Genomic DNA, 20287 nt, shown 5'->3' with positions numbered 1-20287 from the left:
GATTTCAAATATGCTTACTTGCTGGTATTGACATATTTACAGGTTCATCAATATATGCAGGTTCTCCAGGGCCACATTTATTGCATGCAGAAACTCTAAATAAATATTCTTTCCCTTGGACGAGGTCAGGTACAGTGAACTCTTGGTCAACAATATGATCCATAACCTGAAGAGAAGAGAGGTTCCAATTTGTTTTTTAAATTTATTTCCAAAGAGTGATTACAAAAATAAGACACATAACTCCTTAGCACATGTGAAAATAATATAGCAATAGAAATTTAAATGAGAAAGAATGAACTTACTTTGCTCCATGTTTTCCGGCTTACTTCACGTTTTTCAATTATATAGCCAGTAACTGGACTTCCACCATCATCTTCTGGAGGTTCCCATGCGAGCTGCACTGTACTCTTGAGTACTTCTAAAACATTGAGCTCTCTTGGTGCACTTGGACAAGCTAGAAGTCACAGAAATTGGATTATTTTCTTATTGGTGTTTGATAGATGATTTCTATGTAGTGTATCTACCAGAAGACTTAGTATTGTTAAGTCATTCCTCTTTAAACAGCAAAGTTCCATATTGAAAACAAGAAAAGAGATTTTTTTCAGGAGGATTTCTAGTTTTTAGTTATATTTTAATATACTTGGTTGGATGTTGTGAGATTACACATTATTAAGCTAATTGCATTTTAGCAAACAAATATGGAATGTTATTGCTAAAACATACACATGTTCACTTACCAATGACATTAACATTGATTTCTCCTGAAACAGATGACACAGGGTTTTCTAATGTTAAGTAATAAATTCCCTTGTCTGGGCGCTCACTCGGAGTAATTACAAGTTCTGCAAAGGAGGCAGTGGTCTTCATTTTTACACGATCACCCTCTTCTAAGACTTGGTCACCAAAAGACCACGTGGCAGTTGGCACAGGGTACCCAGTGATGGGAACACGGATCTTGATTGGCTCTGGTACAATAACCTCCAGCCCATCCTTAAATGCACTTAGGTCCATTGTAGGTTCAACTGGAAAAAAATGGAAAGTGGATTCAATAAATTATTTTGAGATGTTATGAACATGGCTAATGATAACTGTTGAGAGACTGTTCTGACTATTTCAGCCTGCAGGTCTAGCTTGCTGTATCTCAGCCTGTCTAGACCTAGTTTTGTCTAATGACTCCCTGCCCCTCCTGGCTAAATATTTTGGTTTTTTTTCAAAAATATGTGAGATGGTAAGGGAGATTAGTATTACCAAGTATGAAATCTAATTTACCTTTTAATGTAAAAACTTAGCCTTCTTTAGCTATTTTTAAGGGATCTTTGCCTTTCTTTCCTTCTGTTACCTCTCACTTTCCACAAAGGTAGGTCAGGAGACAAAACGTCATGCCTTGCTCCTCAGGCAACCTAACAGGCTTATCTGATAGTACAGATAAACTATCTGCAGAATTCATAATGGAGGAGAAATGTCTAAGGTCTCCCACTTATCTGGTGAAAAATATACACATTGCCTAAAAGATGCACTTAGCTGTGTGCCTTATCTGATGAATTGTTTTTAAGAAATAGCATGCAGCTTACCAAAAGTATCATCGGCAGTTAATGGCCCAATAGCCTCTGCTGGGTCAGACACACCAGCTGCATTTTCTGCTGAGACTCTGTAGTAATAACTGGATCCTTGTTTCAATCCAGTTACCTAAAATGCGCAAACAATCATTTACTACCTCATATTAAAAATGATCTACACATTTTTCCTATTGATGAAGAGAATGTTGTACCTTGAAAGTAAGAGCAGGTACTAGTTTTGGGTTACAACGAATCCACTTGTCTGTTCCTTCCTCTTGCCTTTCAATAATATAGCCTAAGATTGGACTTCCTCCATCTTCAAGCGGGGGTTCCCATGTGAGCTGAACTGATGACTTAGTTTGATCTGAATGCTCAAGGTTAATGGGAGGACTCGGTCTCTCTGAAAAAAAAATTGAGACAAATAGATTTGTGAAACAGGTAAAGGAGCATGGTTCTGCAAATTACCAGTTTCTATCTTACAGTATGGTTTTTAGAGCCTTTGCACAGCTTTTTCTAAACTGATTTTTTAAATTGAGGGTTGCATCCTAACTTCAAAAAAAATTTTTGCAGTTCTTACTAAGCCAAGTGGTATCAAGGTACTCCTGCTATGTTTGAAGGAAAAAAGCAGGGAAAATCTAACAGTACACAGTATTTGCAGCACACACATTTGTTGATTGAACTTTCCTGCACACATAGCATCCAAAAAGCTCCAATTATACAATACTTTGCATACTCACCAATTGGGTCCATGATTTTTACTGCACGTGTAGCAGGACTTGGTTTGCCAACCCCAACCATGTTTTGAGCTCTTACTCTGAAGAAATATTCTTCATTTTCCACAACATCAGTCAGGACAGCTGATAGTTCATCAGCTCCTGTGGTCATAGTTGGCTCCCATCTGATGGTAGCTCTGTTACGCAGTTCAATTACGTAGCCAGTAATCGGGGATCCTCCATCATCCTCAGGTGGTTCCCAGCTAAGTGTGGCTCCAAACCTGTTCACATCAGTAACTTCTACATTTTGAGGAGGACCAGGAACATCTGCATTTTATTTTAGGAGGAAAAAGGAAAAACAATGTATGTAGGTTTTTCCTGTTGTTAGAATTTGCACTGCTTTTTTTACACAGCCAACAAAAACTGAGTTTTTGTAACTTCTGCTTACCAAATTTGCTCTTAGCTTCCACAGGTGTGTCTGTTTCCACTGGCTCACCAGTGCCCACTCTGTTGCGTGCACTAACACGGAAGAGGTACTCAACTCCTCCTTTCTGAAGTCCAGTAACAGTGTATTCACAATTTTCAGCACGATCTGTGACCACAATCCAGGTCTTACGCTTGATATCACGTCTTTCAACAACGTAGCCTAAGATTTTACTTCCACCATCACTTTCTGGTTCTTGCCATGCAAGACCAACTTCACCATCATAAGTTTCAGTGACTTCCAAGTTTCTAACTGGACCTGGAACGTCTGTTAAAGATATGACAGTACTTCAGGGCATTGAATCTATTTTCTTCCCTAGAGAAGAGGAATCTGAGAGGAGACCTCAATATGGCCTACAGCTTTCCCATGAGGGGAAGCACAGCCTCCCCCTCCCCCCCACCCCCCCAACCTCATAAAGGGTGAAATAATGGTAAACGAGGCTTTAATAATACAAGTACTTACCAATGACCTCTACATTGATGAATGCTTCTGCTTGGCCATGTTTGTTTCGAAGCACAACCTTGTACCTTCCCTTATCTGATTTCTTTGCTTCATAAATTTTGAAGGTAGTGCAGTCAGGTGTTGTATCAACAGTTGTCATGGGCAGACTTTCCCCTGCTTTCAACCATTCAGCTTCTGCTCTTGGGTAGGCATCATATGGGACTGTCATAGTTAAAGGTTTCCCAACATCAACCACAAGGTTTTGATCACCAGTCTTGATTTTAGGTGCAGCTATGAAAGATGAATGTAAAAAGTCAGTACTTGCATATGTATATATGTATTGTTATATTTTTGCAGTCAGCAAAGAAGCTAACACAGAAAAGTAAAAGGAGCTGCTGTATAAACTCTAAGGAAATCCTTCATATATTCATTGGACAACTTCAGAAAAAGAAATACAGGCTGGTTGGTATGTACTTTTTCCTCCTAAAAAATCAGGAAAGAAGGAGTTGCTTTTTGAGAACTAATTATTCTGTAAAATAGACAAATGAGAAATTATATGTCTAATATGACTTAAATGAGTAGGCCAAATAATTTTCTTTTTTTATTTTTAGTGACTTCATTAAAAGCTTAAAACACCTTTAAGATTATATCTTGCTCGTTGGTACATACAGATTGAAAAATGACATATTTTCCTCAACAGCTGGATCAGCATGGTATAACAAAAGTGTTTGTTGTTTAAATTCATATTCATATAGTTTAACAGACTTGTTAAAAAAACTTCAAAGAGTTTAACACTTTTCTCAAGCTGATTGTGTATTCATTTTAGTTCAACTCTTTGAAAGAGCAAAAATCAATTTAGTTAAGCTAACTAAGATTTTATAAAAGAAGCACAAAGCAAGAAACTTACCAGCTAATTCAAGCTTAGCTCTAGCTTCCTTATCTTTGGCGATAAATCTGTATTCCCCTTGGTCACGGGGCTTTATGTCACACACCTGCAGCCTGTGGACCTTTCCTTCACTCATCATCTGATGTTTGTCACCTTGGATGATAATCATGTTGTTTCTCAACCACTTGACCTCCACACCATCTTTGTTCAATTCAGCCATGAAGATGACATCTGCACCAGGGGCTTCATAAATATCTTGTGGTGGTCGAATAATCTCAACAGGGATTTCTGAAATAAATGTTAATTTATTTTGTGTTATTTGTTTATTGTTTCTACTATTATTAAACAATGTTGAAACAAATCCCATCCATTTTTACACATACCTTCAACAAAAAGTCTTGCCCTAGATCTCCTGTCATCGACTCCACAGGAGTATTCACACTCATCATCTAGTCTACAGTCTTTTATGATTAATCTGTGCAGATTTCCATCCTTTTCAAACTGGTATCTTTATAGGGAAGAAAAATAAGCAGCATTTTAGTTTCCAGACAAAGCATGAAAGTACAACAAGCATGTTGGAAATACAATAAAATGCACATACTTTTTGCCTTCTTTGATTTCTCTTCCATTTCTGTACCATTTTACACTGACTTTCTCTTTGGAAAGCTGGCACGTAAAGACAGCATCATCAAATTCAGTGACAGTCTGGTCCTGAAGATGTTCAGTGAAATCTGCTGGTGCTTCTGTGATGAGCAGCTCTGCAACTGATTTGTCTTGTCCAGCAGTAACAGTGTATTCACCTTCATCTACAAATCCACAGTCTTTAATGATCAATGAGTGCTTGAATTTATCAATTTTGTACAAAATGCGCCTGTCAAATGTGATCTCTTCTCCATTCTTTGTCCATTTGAGAGTGGCATTAAGGCGATTGACTTTGCACCAGAATGTGACCGTTTTCTTTTCCATGGTCTCAATGTCTTCAAGGGGCTCAACAATTCTGAGATCTTCCTCTGTTATGACAAAAAAAGCAAACATTTTTACATGCTCATAGGCAATTGAATGCAAATGATGAAAAAAATTTAATGTACTGCAAGTTATTTACCTAATACTTTTAAGGTGGCAGAGCTTTTAACGTGTTCACCTCTCTGGTTTGTCAGTGAGATGGTGTAGGTAGCTTGATCTTTCAGCTCTGCATCTCTGATTCTGAGAGTGTAGACTACACCCTTCTGAACAATAATGTACTTTGCACTATCAAATATCGCCTCATCATTTTTGTACCACTTCTCTTTGGCACCTTCTTTATTGACTTCACAGTTGAAGATGATTTCTTGACACTCATTAACTTCTTGGTCCTTAAGAGGAGTTATAATCTTGAGTTTTTCTGAAATTGAGAAAACAGAAGAAATATGACATCATGTAGTATAAAGAATGCAACAAAACACATACCTACACATTGATAAAATAAAGCTTACCAATCACTGATAAGTGTGCTGTAGCTTTAGCTTCACCAACCATGACAGTGTACATTCCTATATCTCCTAGAACAGAGTCTTTAACCACAAGTGCTCTCTTTTTGCCATCTGAAATGATGTCGTACTTATCACCAGGCTCCAGGACTGTATCACCCCTCAGCCACTGTACTGTAATGGCTTCTTTGGACACTGAACAGACAAATTCAGCTTTTTCTCCTTCAAGCACCTCAAGGTTTTGTGGTCTGGTAAGAAATTCTGCTGCAAGTTCTGAAAGAAAACATTTTTGTAGATATAGATATTATTTTTTACTTGTGAATGGAATAAACCAAGTAGTGTATTATTACTGATTTTTTAATGTTTGAATTTTTTTTCCCGGCTATAAGCCCACCAAAGTAGCGCTCTTACCATGTACAGTAAGTTTTCCTGTAGTACTAGAGCTTGGGAGTTTGCAAGTGTATTTGGCAGCATCTTCAGGGTGAGCATTATGTATAACAAGAATTCTCTTTCTGCCATCAGAAATGTGTTCAAATCTACCACCATCAGGCACCTCTTCATCTCCTTTAAGCCAAGTAACTTCAGCATTAGGCTTTGAAACTTCACAGATCAATTTTACAGTGTCACTTTCATTTACTTCAAGATCAGGAAGATTTTTTGTGAAAACAGCCTCTTCCTCTGCAAAAAGAATTAAGAAAGATTATTACAGCCTGCCATAAAAAAAACCCTTACTTTCACATTTTTTATTGTTCATATATTAGATTCTAAAACACTCTGTTTACCTATCACTGTAAGTAGGCCAGAAGTCCGAGCAGTTTTTGCTTCACAGGAATATTCAGCTTCATCATCAAAGACACATTTACTGATGACAAGAATGTGTTCTGCACCTTTAGAAATGATGTCATACTTTTTGCCTTTTCTAATTTCCATGCCATCCTTAAACCACTTCACCTGTTTCAGAAAAAATGAACATGGTTATTAACATGCTCATTCTAGATTTCAGTGTGTTCTTTTATAGCAACATAATGAAGTTTTCCCCTCTAGCTTTAGGAGTTACTGAGATTTAATAGTGTCACTACGGACCTTGACATTTGGACGAGAAATTTCACATTCAAACCGAGCAGATTCTTTTTCTTTAACCTCAAGGTCAGTCAGGGGTTTCAGGAAGTCAAGACGAATAGCTGTAAGAGAACAGAAATTTTTTTGTAGAGTGAAGTCTATGCTAGAGAAATAAAAAATTGCTAGTCATAGACACCAGTACACTGCCTTTACAGCACCTAGACATTTTGTAGAAAACTGTGTATTACTCACGCTCCACATTGAGAAAACATGATGTCTTAAAATCCTTAGCATCACAGGCATATGTTTTTGCATCGTCCAATGTGCAGCCATGGATGATGAGTTTTCTGACCCTGCCATCAGAAATTATATCATACTTCTTCGATTTGTGAATTTCTTCTCCATTTTTGAACCATTTAACTTTTGCATTTTCCCTGGAAACTTCACATTCCAGTACTGCAGTGGCTTCCTCTTCAACAGTCTGGTCTTCAAGTGGTTTAGTAAATTCAACTGGGGGTTCTAAAAGAAACAGATACATTTTTTTATACAAAAGATCTAAATTATAGCCAGTCTTCCTCTTGTACAGAATATCCTATGCTGTTTACTAATTTTCCTTGACTGAATAATCAAAAAGACTCTTAGATGTGCCTAGTGAAGGCTTCTTAAAACACTTTTTATTTTTAATACACAGACATTTTTTGTTAATTCGGGTAATTTGTTCATTTTCAGCCTATTGTAAAATTAGACAATTATATCCTTGTCCATGAGGTTTTTAATAAAAAATCATCACAAAGCCTTGCAACTCAATTTCTTTAGCTGAACCATATCCATGTAATCTCAGTGAACTCTGTGAACTTAGAGAACACTTAGTGTTTTTTTTTTTCCATTTTCTCCTTGAATTACTGGATCAGTGTGTGCAGTTCTTTTACTTAGTGATAGCACAGCTTGCTAGCAGTACAAGAGGGTATACAGACAATGTTATGTTGTCCCTTGACTGATGGTGCAGTTTATGCTCTCACAGGTTTCTGGATATCCCAAAGAACAGAAAAAGCCACTGGGAACCACAAAGGCTGGTATTTGTGGGGCCTCTTGAGGCTAACTGAATGTTCAAGTCTGCAGCAAAGCCCTGGAAACCTTAATGAACTGGTTCATCTCTCAAATTTTACCTATTTCCAGTGTTTCCCCTTGTTCCGCTCTTCTGTGAAATGCAAAGATTTTAAGTAGGTGGCTTTTTTAATCAGGGAAGTTATCTCCCAGTTGAATATTGTATATACTATCCCATTTGATAAAGGGGATAATAACAGACATTTGATAAATACTGTATATTAGCTTCCTATTCCAGGATGAGTCATGAATGGACCATTAATGCTGATTATGGTTTAACCAAAATGACTGACTTACCTTTCACGAAAAGATTTGCTTGAGTTCTGAAATCTTTTGCTGTCAGTGATACCTCTCCTGCATCTGTTAACTTGACATCTCTAAGAATAAGGGTGTGAACTCTCCCTTCAGCACGGGTCACAACCTTACAAAATACAAAAAAAAAACCCAAAACTCCTTTGTGAACATCTACAACAAGTATTTAAGAACTTTTGCATGAATTAGCCTCATGTTTATGATTTGTGGAGTTTAGTTGTCCACTTTCATGAGAAATTTTGACAACTCCTTTTTGTATATACTAGACATAGCTTAATCCTCAAAGCTTTGAGGGTTTTGGGGCTGACTTGAGATGAGGTCTATTTTGAACAGGTATTAATAAATACAAAAAATAAGCAAATTTATGGGAAAAGTTGGAATTACTGCTGGCTACAACTAAAGTAAAAACTTTTGCAGCTATAGAGGTTTGGCACCCCCCACATACACTTCTCTGGAAATGCCAATTTGACTCTCCATTAAAATTTTGTAAAAAAATCCTGCTTAAAAGACTAATTTCTGTGATGACCTATTGCAGATGCTACTTTGCAATCACAGTAAACAAAAACAAACAAACAAAAACCCCAAAAACAAACAAAAAACCCCCACTTCAATGAATAAAGGTTATAAATGTTCAGCTAAATGCCAGCCACAGATGTAGTAAAAATGTTTGAATTAGCAACAGCTAAAATGAAACACTTGCACAATTAGATTGATTCTTAAAGTCAGCTGTAAATGTGTTCCAAGAGGCTATCTTAAATGGGTAGTAAGTGATGCATTGAGTAAATATATGGTTTACTCTCAATTTCATCTTGATAAAGTTTCAATTCTTCAAATGACAGCTTTGACTGTGTATGTAAACTAAATGAAATCTAATTTGTTTTTTCTTGTAATTAAAATGATAGCTTGGACAGAATACACCAAAATAATGTTCCATTATACAGAATACCAAACATATAATATTTTTTCTTGCCGGGCAGCCATAACTATCAATCCACTTCACTGATCAATTGCTTTTCACATTTTTATTTTGAAACTCAAAAATAATTATCTTGGTTTATTTCATGACTCATCTGCTGAGTTCTAACTTTGTTTATCTGTCCTTAATTACTGCAATAGGGTCCCTTATCATCATGATCTGTTTTTTTTGCTATTTCTACATTATATTTATGTTATTAAATAGTTTTATTTATGCAAATTTATTACAGATCAGAAAGAACCAGAAGAGCCTGAAAAAAGGTTAAAAATGTATTTAAAAGAAATAGCAATCTGTACCAAAGTATTATTAGGAGCATTATTACAGGTTCTGAAACTTTGCTAGGTCATGCAATGCCTTGAAAAATTACTTTGTCTTAGGTTTCCAACTTTTATTTGAATTTGCATTGCTTTTTTAGGCCTAGTATGCAAAGAAGAAGTCTTACAACCAGTAATAGCCATTTCCATGTCTTCATGTATCAATTTATTTTTATTTATTTATTTCCCCTACCATTGACTTTAAACATTAAACTAACTACATTCCAGGCTGATCAGATCTCAGAGTTAAGAGTCAGCACTTGATGAAGGGTTAAAAATAGCTAGTGAGAAGTGCTTGACAAGCAAATCTGCCCAGAGAGTTATCTGGAGAGCCAGAACAAATGCCTGAAATGGAATTTGAATCCTCTTAATCCCCTTATATGTTGAATTGGACTGCAACTCAGCATTCAGGAGAAAAAAAAGGCTTTTCCTGATAGCACCTTTCAAAATCCTCTCACTGTAACCACAGGTAACCTGAGCAAAAATTATTCAGCATCCTTCTGCCTGACTCTCCAACAGTATCAGATACAAAATCACCATTGTAATGATTGATATTTTGGAACCTTAGTTTTCCTTTGTGTGATAAATAATTGTAGTATCCCAGAATACTGGCATTTCTGGGGAAAACTGTTTTATCTGATTCAGGGATGATTTAGCACTTGACACAGCAGTACTGCAATACTGCTGTGCCTTGGTACTTCATCTGGCAGAGAATAAATAAGAAATAAAGAAGGGGAAGAGACTTGAAAGAGAAGAAGAAGAGCAGGTAACATGAGAAAAAGTAAAGTTTAGTTTCTTTACCTGATCACTGGGCTCCAGTTTCTTTCCTTTCAGGAACCATTCTACTGGGATTCCCTCATAGGAGAGTTCGCAATCGAAAGTTGCTGATTCCCCAGCTGTCACTGTTACATCCTTGAGGGGTCTCAGCAAGCCAATTACTCGAGCTTGGTAAGGAGAAGACATAATTTTTAGATTAGTCACTTCTACCCAAGAGAGAGCTGCTGCCCTTATGTACTAATCTCCATGGTGGCTTCCCTCAAGAGAGCCAGACATCGCAATGCTGCTCTTTAAATTCCCTAAATAGAAGAGGCCACCCTGGGTTCTTAGGGGAGGGCTGGTCACCTACAATTTCCTATTTGCAGAGCGTGTTTCTTTAAATTGAACAAGGTCAGCAGGAAAGTTGCTCTGCATCTGTCTCCTTGCCAAGCCTTGCATGCCTGTTGCTAGATAAGGCATGTGTTTCCAAAATAGCGAGGGCTAGGATTGGAGTGGGAAACAAGTGGTCTTCAACTGTGTAGTCTGTCCCTGTCCATCAAGCTCTTAACCCTATCCCCAGATATCACTGTTATCCTATCCACTCCAGTTCACGTGACACTTTGATGCAGCAGAGCCTTTGCTTGCAATATTTGATTTCATAACAGCATATGTGATGCCAAACCATGAAGCAGCCTTCAAGGCCATCTCCTTAATTTTACTTCTATATGAATAAATGATATATAAGGTTAAAAAACACATAGGACATTCCTTAATGAAAAAAATAAGACAACCTGAGCAACTAATCCCTGAATTGCTGCTCTGGAAAGGACTGCTGTGGGTTGAATACAGTATAGAAATTTCCCTCCCATTCCAAAGAGGCACTGAGTACCATGATTTCACTTAATTAATGAATTAATTTATGTTTAAAAGATGCTTACGTTTCACTCGAAGGTGAGCACCAGACTTGGCATTTGCTGCTTGGAAATCTACTCCACCAGCTTGATCTAAGCGTACATTGTACAGTGTAAGGAAGTGCTTTTTTCCTTCCTCCTTGATTTCACATTCCTGCAAAAACAGAATTGAAATAATTTTTTCAGTCTAGTTTTTTGTAATACTCACTGAAACAGCCCCTACTTCTCATATCATCCATCTGTTTTCTTCTACTCCATTCACAACTCTTAGGCCCTTGTGAAATATATCTTATAAATATTGGCTCATAGGCTTTTCCTTTCAAACTCTTTCTTTAATGCAGTCAGCTTCCTCTTGAAAAGAAAGGGCAAGAGCCAATACCTTTCTTTGCTGACTGAGTAGCCAATACATTAATATATATGTAGATCAGTCAGAGGCTTAGCTCTCCCAAGGGAACCAGAAATTGCTAAGCTTGTGCTGTGACCTTTCCTTAAGAAGAACTTTCCTTCTTTTATCCAGTGATTTTTCACGCAACTTCCAATCTTTCTGTATTATTCACATTTGTGCCATTACATAGAAGACAAATTATTGTTAACTGTGATTGTATTGTTTCTTTATTTTCCAGATCCTTCCAGCCAGGAGCTTAGAACATTTGATTAAGCTCTATACCATTTTACACCAATTTTAGCTGTCACAGAAATGAAAAACAGTTTGGAATTGTGATCTACATTTATTTAAACTAAATATAATGCAAAACCCACAGGCATAGCATGGCATCCGAAGTTTGCATTTTTGAATGCGATTATGTTTAAGTGAATTCCAGAAATTCTTTGCACTTTGGATACATGATTGTTGGGTACTGTTAGCAATACAGAATGTACCATTTTATGTAAAAATCATTTATTATTTAGCTATCTTGGATTACATTCGTATTACATTTAAAACATTATTAATTAAACCCCCCAGTATTTTAATATAGTGACTTCTCCTGAAACTAGAAAGATATCAAATTTAGTTTCTGCATTCACCCTCTTCATCACACCCCACCGTCTTGCAAAGTATTGAGACACACGTAAAAAACTATCATGAAATATTTGCTCACAGCTGATTCAGTCAGGGGTTCTCCTTTTAGCTTCCAATTGCCATGGACACCTTCCTCAGAGATTTCAATATCAAAACGGGCAGTCTCTGTCTCAATCACCTCCACACTGTACAGTGGCCGTATGATCTCGATATCCCGGTCTGGAGAAAAAAACCACGATTAACTCCCTTGGTCTCTAGCAGATCCCAAAAGACCTCTACAGAGCAGCCCATTAAAATAACAATACCTTCAATATCAAGTTTAGCAGAGGTTTGATCAGTACCACAGTCACAAGTGTACTGCCCAATGTCTTTCTTCAAAGCCTTCTTGAGAATAAGGATTCTCTTTTTACCATCAGCCTTAATAACGACATTCTTTGATGCAGTAATTGGATTGCCATCCTTCATCCATTTCACTGGGGCATCTGCTTTGCTGATTTCACATTGCAAGATTACTTCATCTTTCTCCACAGCAGTGTAATCCTGCAGCTTCCCAGTGAAATAAGGGTCTCCCTCTGCAAACAAAAGTTAAGACATATTTCAGTCTGAAGCTTGTTCTTCCAGAAAGAACAACTAGTTTCTACCATAAAACATATTTCCTGTTTATATCCTGCAAGAAGGATTAAATATAGTCCTTTTTCACAGTTCTGTTACAAAAAAGAAAACAATAAACACCTAAGAAACAATTAATTGCATTAACAATATTTTGATACCTTTTTTTATGCTCTAGAAGTTTTAGAAGACTGTTTTAAGTATTTACATACTAACTTTGCAACTTTGCATGAAATTTTAAAATTATTGTAACCATCCTTCGTGAATAGGTAAATGGAAACCCAAGAAAGAAACTCAAATTTTTATATTTTCAAAATAATAATTTAGACTTACGCCAACCCCAAGACTTTCTGATTGTTACTTTTTATTAATAAAACTCTTCCAGTAATATACATCAGGTAAATTCTTTTGGGTATTCTTACCAAGAACAGTGAGTTTAGCTTCTGAGGATTTGCCCATAGCTTCCACTTTTATCTGAGAAGTATCATCAATAGTAAGATCTTTGATTGTGAGCGTATGGAATTTGCCATCATCTGTCATTGAAACCACTTTGCTGGTATGTAATCGTTGGTCATTCTTGAACCAGACCACAGTAATATTTTCATGGGAGAGTTCCACAGTGAACTCTGCAGTTTCTCGCTCCTTCTTTGTTACGTCCTTGAGAGGAGTGATGAATTTCAGGCGGATACCTATAACAACGTAACATGTCATAACGTTATCAACATATTATGCAAGTGTATGATGCAGAACTTTCCTAGAAAGACAAAGCTGAACAAACCTTCAATAATTAGCTTGGCACTTGTTCTTTTATCCTCAGCTTCAAATGTGTATTTTACTTCATCCTCAAAGGCAACGGATTTAATAATCAGAGAATGCTTTGTTCCGTCTGAAATAATTTCAAATCTTTCATCAGGAGTGATCTCTTCTGTTCCTTTCAGCCAGCGGAAATTCTTGGGTTCTCTGGATACCTCACATTCAAACTTTGCTTCATCCTTCTCAAAGACTTTCACATCACTTAGTGGAGTGATAAAGATAAGAGGCAGTTCTGAAATCAAAAAAGAGCTCTTTCAGATCAGTTCATACTATGCTTTCTGACACAAGATTTGTTCTCATGCCCTGAAATACACATGGAAATGTTGGCCAACTGCAGACTGTACCTTTCACTTTCAGATTAGCAGCACTTTTAGCATTGGCAGCTTGGAAAGACACTTCTCCAGTCATATCAAGTTTGCAGTTATGAAGGACAAGAATATGCTTCTTCCCATCTTCAATGATTTCACAGTCCTGGTGATAAAGAAATACACACCCCATCCCAAATATTAATATTCTAAGAAACCATTAAGAAAACACTATTATTAGTCATGTTTTTCTACTGGAAATTATGGTCTAAAAATAAAGAAGAATCCTTACAGGTGAAGGTGTTAGGGTTTCTCCCTTTAGCTTCCATACGGGATGGACATCAGGCTCAGAAATTTCAATTTCGAAGCGTGCTGTTTCACCAACAAATACTTCCACTCCATACAGTGGGCGCTCCACTTTAATTAAGCGAGCTAAAGAGAAAAAAGTGAAAAAAAATCCCCCAAAAATTTGCATCTGTTTATTCACAAATTGTACACCATAAAAATGTAATACTGGAAAGCATCTTAAGTCTCTTCCTTTTCCTTCTTTTGGGCATTCAAATGCTATGACCAGTGTCTATCAGTGTCTATCTAACCTATTCCTAAAAAGCAGCAAGTTGGAAGTCTACCACCTCCTTCGATGTCTGAAAATTCAGTTATTTTTTGGCAAGAATATTTTTCCTAAAAATTAACTCAGATATCTGTTACAGTGAACTAAACTGATTTTTGTTACTCATGGTAACAGAACAGAGAGAGTAACTGATGGTCACAGTCTATGTAACAGCTATCTATATATTGTCAAATATATTGTCTCTTGTAATCACTTTTAATAACTTTAAATCAAGATATTTCAGCCACTCATCATAAAAGCATGCTTTCCACAGGAACATTTTTGGTGTTGCTCTCTAGACACTCTATGTCTGTCTACGCTGGTTTACAAAAGTTTTGGTACTTCCCATTAGCAAAGACATGATTACTTACATTCAACGCTGATATTGGCACTTGTCTTGTCGGTTCCGCAGTCACACTCATAAACACCTTTATCGCTCTCTGCAGCCTTCTTGATCTTCAGGATACGGCGCAAGCCATCCGATTTTATGGAAATCCTGTTGGAAGCTATTAGCTCTTCACCATCTTTGTACCATTTCACAGGCACATCTTTGCTAAGTTCACACTCCAGAGTAATATCATCTTTCTCTACAGCACTGTAGTCTTGTAATTTCACAGTGAAATAAGGATCAGCCTCTGCAAAAAATCATAGTGGATAAAGACAAATCAGTTATATAAATATACTAAAATGTCAATATTTTGTCACTTTCTACTTATAAAAATGGTTAATATTTATTCTATAGCAGGCTTTCAATTATTTATGTACCTAAGACTTTCAGGTTGGCTTGTGTGCTCAAGTCCTTGACTACGGCCTTTATTTCTGAGATATCATCAAGTGTTACTTCTCTCATTTCTAGTTTATGAACTTTGCCTTCTGAAGTAATTAAAACTGTTCTGCTTGTGTGAAGTCTCTTGTCATTTTTGAACCATTTCACAGGCATGTCTTCATGAGAAAGCTCAAACTGAAACTGAGCTGTTTCCCCCTCTTTCACTGTTTGATCCTGTAGAGGTGATATGAACTTCAGCCTCACACCTGTAATGTAGATACATAAATACAATCAGAAAAAAGGCCAATGTAGCCCTGAAAGACATATTCTTTACCCTTTTATTAAATTCTTTTGTTCATGAGAAAATACTTGCCTTCCACAAACAGTCTTGCTGTGCTCTTCTTGCCATCAACTTCAGCAGTGTATTCTCCCTCATCATCAAACTGTGAATCATTGATAACAAGAATGTGCTTCTTTCCGTCTGCAATGATGTCAAATTTTTCTCCAATCTTGAGTATATCAGTGCCCTTAGACCATATAACATTGGCCTCTCTGGTAAGGACACATTCAAACCTTGCTTGGCGCTTCTCGGGAACAGTGACATCTTTAAGGGGCACAGCAAAGTCCAATTCGATTTCTGGAAGCAAAAGGTAACACATCATTTGTAATGTGCACCGCGTGAACTCTGCCCCAGCTGGTGTCACGCTCTGTGGCCATCGTACCTTTTACTGTCAGGATAGCCGTAGTGACGGCGTTAAGGGCCTGGTAAAGGACTTCTCCAGCTTGATCTAACTTGACTTTGTGTAAGGTTAGGAAGCGTTTTCCTCCTTCAGCTTTGATTTCACATGTCTGGAGAGATGACAGACTTGGATAAATACAAATGCCAGTGTAATGCAAATGCCTTGCTACTAGGTGTTTTCAATAAAGGGATTTTCATAAACATTGTATATGTGGTAAAGAGTCAGGTGGGAAGAATGAAATTGCTTTTCAAGGAAAGTTAACACTTTTACTCAATAATTTAAATATGGAGTACATTTCTTCAGCATTCCACACTTCTTTAAAAGCTCAGAATCATTCCTACAACATATATAGGCGATTTCTACTATTGTTTGAATTATGTGCTGTAATACCCTAAGAAAATGAAGACCTTCAAAACTTAGCTTTTGTAAAAATATAATCCTTGCTTAGAGAATCAGTATTTTCAATCATATATTCTGGACTGAGTAGCAATGACACGTCAACATAAAAATTCAAGGAACCTGTTCACATGATTTAATTTAAATAAATCATGTAGTAAAATTAAAGGATGCTTACAGGTGAAGGTCTCAGGATTTCTCCTTTCAGCTTCCATTCACCAGGAATATCATCTTCAGATATTTCTGTATCAAAGTTTGCTGTTTCCTTCTCATAAACTGTAACATCCTCTAATGGCTTCAGAAGCTCAACTTCACGTTCTACAATGCACAAATGAACACATATATGATTAGATTAATTTTCATAGAGGTTTATAATAATTCAGGTTGCCCTTTTTGTTTATTTAGATGTTCTTCAACATTGGCCTACAGGGAGATTAAATATAATCCAAGTAATGGCTTCCTTACCACCAAGAGTCAGTTTAGCAGGGTATCTGCGTCCTTCAACTTCCACTGCATATTCTCCAACATCAGCAGGACCAGCATTCTTGATTTTCAGGAAAATTTTATTTCCTTCTTTTAAGATTTCTGTCTTGTCAGTGGGTTCAGCAGGGATTTCCTCATCTCCTCTAAACCATTTAATGTTTGGTGTATCCTTGACAATGTCACAGCTGAAGGTAGCTGTTCCTTTTGGTTTAACATGCTGGTCTCTTATGGGTTTTACTAACCAGTCCCTTATAACTTCTGCATGAAAAAAGTTATACAAGAAAACAGTTTAGCAGACTTTTATTACAAATAGATGTGTCATAAAAAAGAAGAATAATAACTAAGAGATTTAGTATTAGAGTAAGTTATAATAGCTGTAAAAATATTATCTGTCCACTTATATTGTAAGACAATGAGAAGAGGTTTTCAAAACTTTAAAGTAGCCAAAATATCCTAGAGAGAAAAAAAGAACATGATTTTGGTTGCTTACCTACTACCTTAACACAAGATGAGCATGATAGTTCAGAGTCTTCCACAGTAACAGTGTAAGTGCCAGCATCAGCATCATCTGAATCATTAACTGTGAGAGAATGTGACAAACCAATAACACCCAGAGCAAATTTCCCAGGCTTGGCTTTGATGATTTTACCATCCTTTCTCCAGACCACATTCCTTTCTTTGTTCAGCTCACATGTTAAGTACAGCGGCTGGGTTTTAATGACAGTCACTTCTTCTTCAAGTGTTTTCACAAACCGCACTGGGAGTTCTGTGGAAAACAAATTATTTTGATTTGTCTCCTTTATATATTGAACATGGGATGCAGAATATACCTTATGTAATATGTGTAGTGATCGAGGGAAACAGAAGGATACATCTACCAACTACTGTAAAAATACAAAGCACCAGTTCAAGTTTGAGAAGTAGCTAGCTTATTGATAAATTTGAAACAGGGAATACCTTCAACAATAAGTTTGGCTGTAGAGGTCTTCTCTTTGTTCCCCAGTCGTAATACACAAGTATATTCACCAGCATCAGACAGCTGGACATCAATAATATGCAGCTTCCTGTCTTTGCCATCAGCAATAAACTTGTGTTTCGGGCTCTCTCGGATGTTACTTCCATCTTTCATCCAGCTGGTAATTGCAGTAGATGGCGAAATAAGGACTTCAAAGATTGCAGAAGACCCAACAGACTCAGCTTCCTTTAGCACTATATCTTTCATCTCCTTGACAAACTTCAGTGGTACTGCCTTGAGCTGGTAAGTAAATGGAGGCTCTTCAGGAGGCTTTTCACCACCACTGCCTGGCCTGAGTTTCCTTCTTTCTGCATCTGCTGGTGAAGGTGTCTTCTTGGCTGTAATTCAGATTCAGAAATTAATAAACTAATCCCGATTAGTTGCTTTGGATTGTAGGCTGTGCTAATTTTAGCTGGGGGAGATTTAAGAGTCTTCTAAGTAGCTAGTATGGGGCTATATTTTGGATTTGTGTTGAAAGCAGTCTTGATAATACAGATATGTTTTTATGATTGCTGAGAGGTGCTTGCAGAGCCAAGCCTTTTCTGCTTCTCATACAGCCCCACTGAGATGGCTGGGAGTGCACAAGAAGTTGGGAAGAGATACAGCCCGGAAAGCTGATCCCAACTGACCAAAGTGATGTCCTACACCGTATGGTGTTATGCTCAGTATATAAAGCAGGGGAAAGAAGAAGGGGAGGGGACATTCAGAGTTATGACATTTGCCCTTCAAGGGATGAAACTCTGCTGTCCTGCATACAGGTGAACACATCCCTGCTCATGGGAAGTGGTGAATGAATTCCTTATCTTGCTTTGTTTATGTGCTCTTCTTTGCTCAGCCTGTGAGTTTTCTCACTTTTACCCTTCCTATCCTTTCCTCCCTCCCACCATAGGGGACAGAATGAGTTGCTGTGTCAGGCCCGATTACCAGTTAGAGTTGAACCACTACAAGGTATTGCTGGTAATATCCTACCTTTGACTGGACTGATACCCTTTGGAGATTCTTCTTTTGGTGGCTTGGCCTCTGAAGTAGAACAGTAAGATTATTAGGAATGTAGTTAAATAAACACACTTACTAAAACTAAGACAGCATTTATTTTACATATGTGATTTTTCCTTCTTTTAGTTACCTAAATGTAAAAGGGGAGCAAAGGATATAAACATAACTCCATTTTTATAGAACTTACACTGTCTATATCTCAATAGTAATTTCAATATCCTGAAGTGTGGGAATGACACATTCAGCAGTAGAGCCTAAAAAGCAGCCTAAAAACTCCTATTTCATTAATGCGTTGTCCTCCCCATTCATTTCTAAAGTTTTGTCATTCCTTTAAGATCAGGCTCTTAATCAATACCCACCTCTCAGCCAAAATAGTTTAAATGCCTATTAAACCTATATGAGTTTTTTTTTTTAACCCACAAAGTTTTACTAATGAATGCCACAAAATTATAAGATGTGTAAATTAAATACATGTTTCAGAACGATGTGGTACTTTTACCACAAGTGAGGGATGTTCTGTTAGTAAGCTAACTTGCGATGAATCATCACAGACTTTTAAAAATATTACCCATGCTATGAGGCCTCTCATTATGTTTTTGTGAAAGGAAATATAAAAGATACTTTTAATGGGAGAATGATATGAATGAAATGCAGGACAGATTTTATTGCAGTGGATGGAAAAATGAATGCTAGAAAAAAAAAGTGTCAGTTTTCCTGAGAAGACAATGGCACACAGAACGATTTATGAAGTCTTAGAAAAGTACAAGACTAAGACAATGAACAGTGATTACACAGCTGTATGTACAGACAGGTAAGACAAACACATGAAGAGTGGCTGAATGCCAATAAAGCCAGCTGACAGATTTGATGGAATTGGGAATGGTGTTACTAAAACACAATGGCAGGTGGTGCTCTCCTGAAGCAAATGGCACAAGCACTTCGTGGAAGAATTTGGCATCAGTCTTCCTCACCTCGCTTTGCATGAGACTTTGCTGGAACATCCAGAACTTCACATGATTCTCCAGGTGCATCCGAATTCTTACTTTCACTCGGAAGTCTAGTGGCCTGCTCAGGCAGATGAGCAGGTTCTGATTTCTGGTATTCTTTCTCTCCTTCTGCTTTCTTGGAAGCTACTACCTTACCTGTGCTTGAGGAGTAAGTTTCTTCTTCATTTGCAAGGATCCCTTTGCTTGATGATAATTTGTCCATGAGCTTCCCCTTCTCTTTTTTCATGGTACCAGATGTATTTTTTCCAATGCCACCTTCAGGTGATTTTTTTTCATCTGACACACCTTCTATAGCTTGTTTTTCTTCAATTTTATCTTTTCTGCCTTTGTGAGCTAGAGTTTCTTTATGTTCATCCTGAATGGTATGAATGTCTTGAATTTGTTGTTCATCTTGACTTTGTGGTGGCTGAATAGCAACTTTCTTTACTGACTCAGATATGACTCCTATTTCACGTTCTCCCATGGAAACTTCACTTGACATTCCTCCTGTAATCACTGTATCAAATTCTTTTTCCACAGGCAGAATTTCAGGGGCATTTGACTGTTGA

At 37.2% G+C, this 20287-nt stretch overlaps 1 protein-coding gene across 1 annotated transcript in view; it reads right to left on the bottom strand.

The window, feature by feature from the left end:
• The window catches only part of TTN (titin), a 237732-nt gene that overhangs the window by 80797 nt on the left and 136648 nt on the right, over positions 1–20287 (bottom strand). The window contains exons 163-198 of the mRNA XM_062498574.1: positions 18706–18756; positions 18501–18506; positions 17679–18074; positions 17212–17487; positions 16704–16979; positions 16417–16556; positions 15825–15951; positions 15476–15739; positions 15102–15368; positions 14708–14971; positions 14019–14158; positions 13766–13892; positions 13387–13653; positions 13031–13297; positions 12305–12571; positions 12079–12218; positions 11006–11132; positions 10113–10255; positions 8007–8130; positions 6858–7124; positions 6630–6727; positions 6329–6497; positions 5958–6224; positions 5553–5819; positions 5183–5461; positions 4682–5090; positions 4464–4588; positions 4102–4368; positions 3216–3485; positions 2718–3020; positions 2294–2596; positions 1769–1956; positions 1572–1686; positions 738–1022; positions 303–454; positions 19–166 (exon numbers count right to left, since the gene is read on the bottom strand). Coding sequence (XP_062354558.1) covers positions 19–166; positions 303–454; positions 738–1022; positions 1572–1686; positions 1769–1956; positions 2294–2596; positions 2718–3020; positions 3216–3485; positions 4102–4368; positions 4464–4588; positions 4682–5090; positions 5183–5461; positions 5553–5819; positions 5958–6224; positions 6329–6497; positions 6630–6727; positions 6858–7124; positions 8007–8130; positions 10113–10255; positions 11006–11132; positions 12079–12218; positions 12305–12571; positions 13031–13297; positions 13387–13653; positions 13766–13892; positions 14019–14158; positions 14708–14971; positions 15102–15368; positions 15476–15739; positions 15825–15951; positions 16417–16556; positions 16704–16979; positions 17212–17487; positions 17679–18074; positions 18501–18506; positions 18706–18756 — 7581 coding nt within the window. The remainder of the gene's footprint in view (positions 1–18; positions 167–302; positions 455–737; positions 1023–1571; positions 1687–1768; positions 1957–2293; positions 2597–2717; positions 3021–3215; positions 3486–4101; positions 4369–4463; positions 4589–4681; positions 5091–5182; positions 5462–5552; positions 5820–5957; positions 6225–6328; positions 6498–6629; positions 6728–6857; positions 7125–8006; positions 8131–10112; positions 10256–11005; positions 11133–12078; positions 12219–12304; positions 12572–13030; positions 13298–13386; positions 13654–13765; positions 13893–14018; positions 14159–14707; positions 14972–15101; positions 15369–15475; positions 15740–15824; positions 15952–16416; positions 16557–16703; positions 16980–17211; positions 17488–17678; positions 18075–18500; positions 18507–18705; positions 18757–20287) is intronic.

This window comes from Cinclus cinclus, chromosome 9 (assembly GCF_963662255.1).
Source record: "Cinclus cinclus chromosome 9, bCinCin1.1, whole genome shotgun sequence".
In the NCBI taxonomy this organism is placed as follows: domain Eukaryota; kingdom Metazoa; phylum Chordata; class Aves; order Passeriformes; family Cinclidae; genus Cinclus; species Cinclus cinclus.
This window is presented reverse-complemented; position numbering and strand designations above follow the sequence as displayed.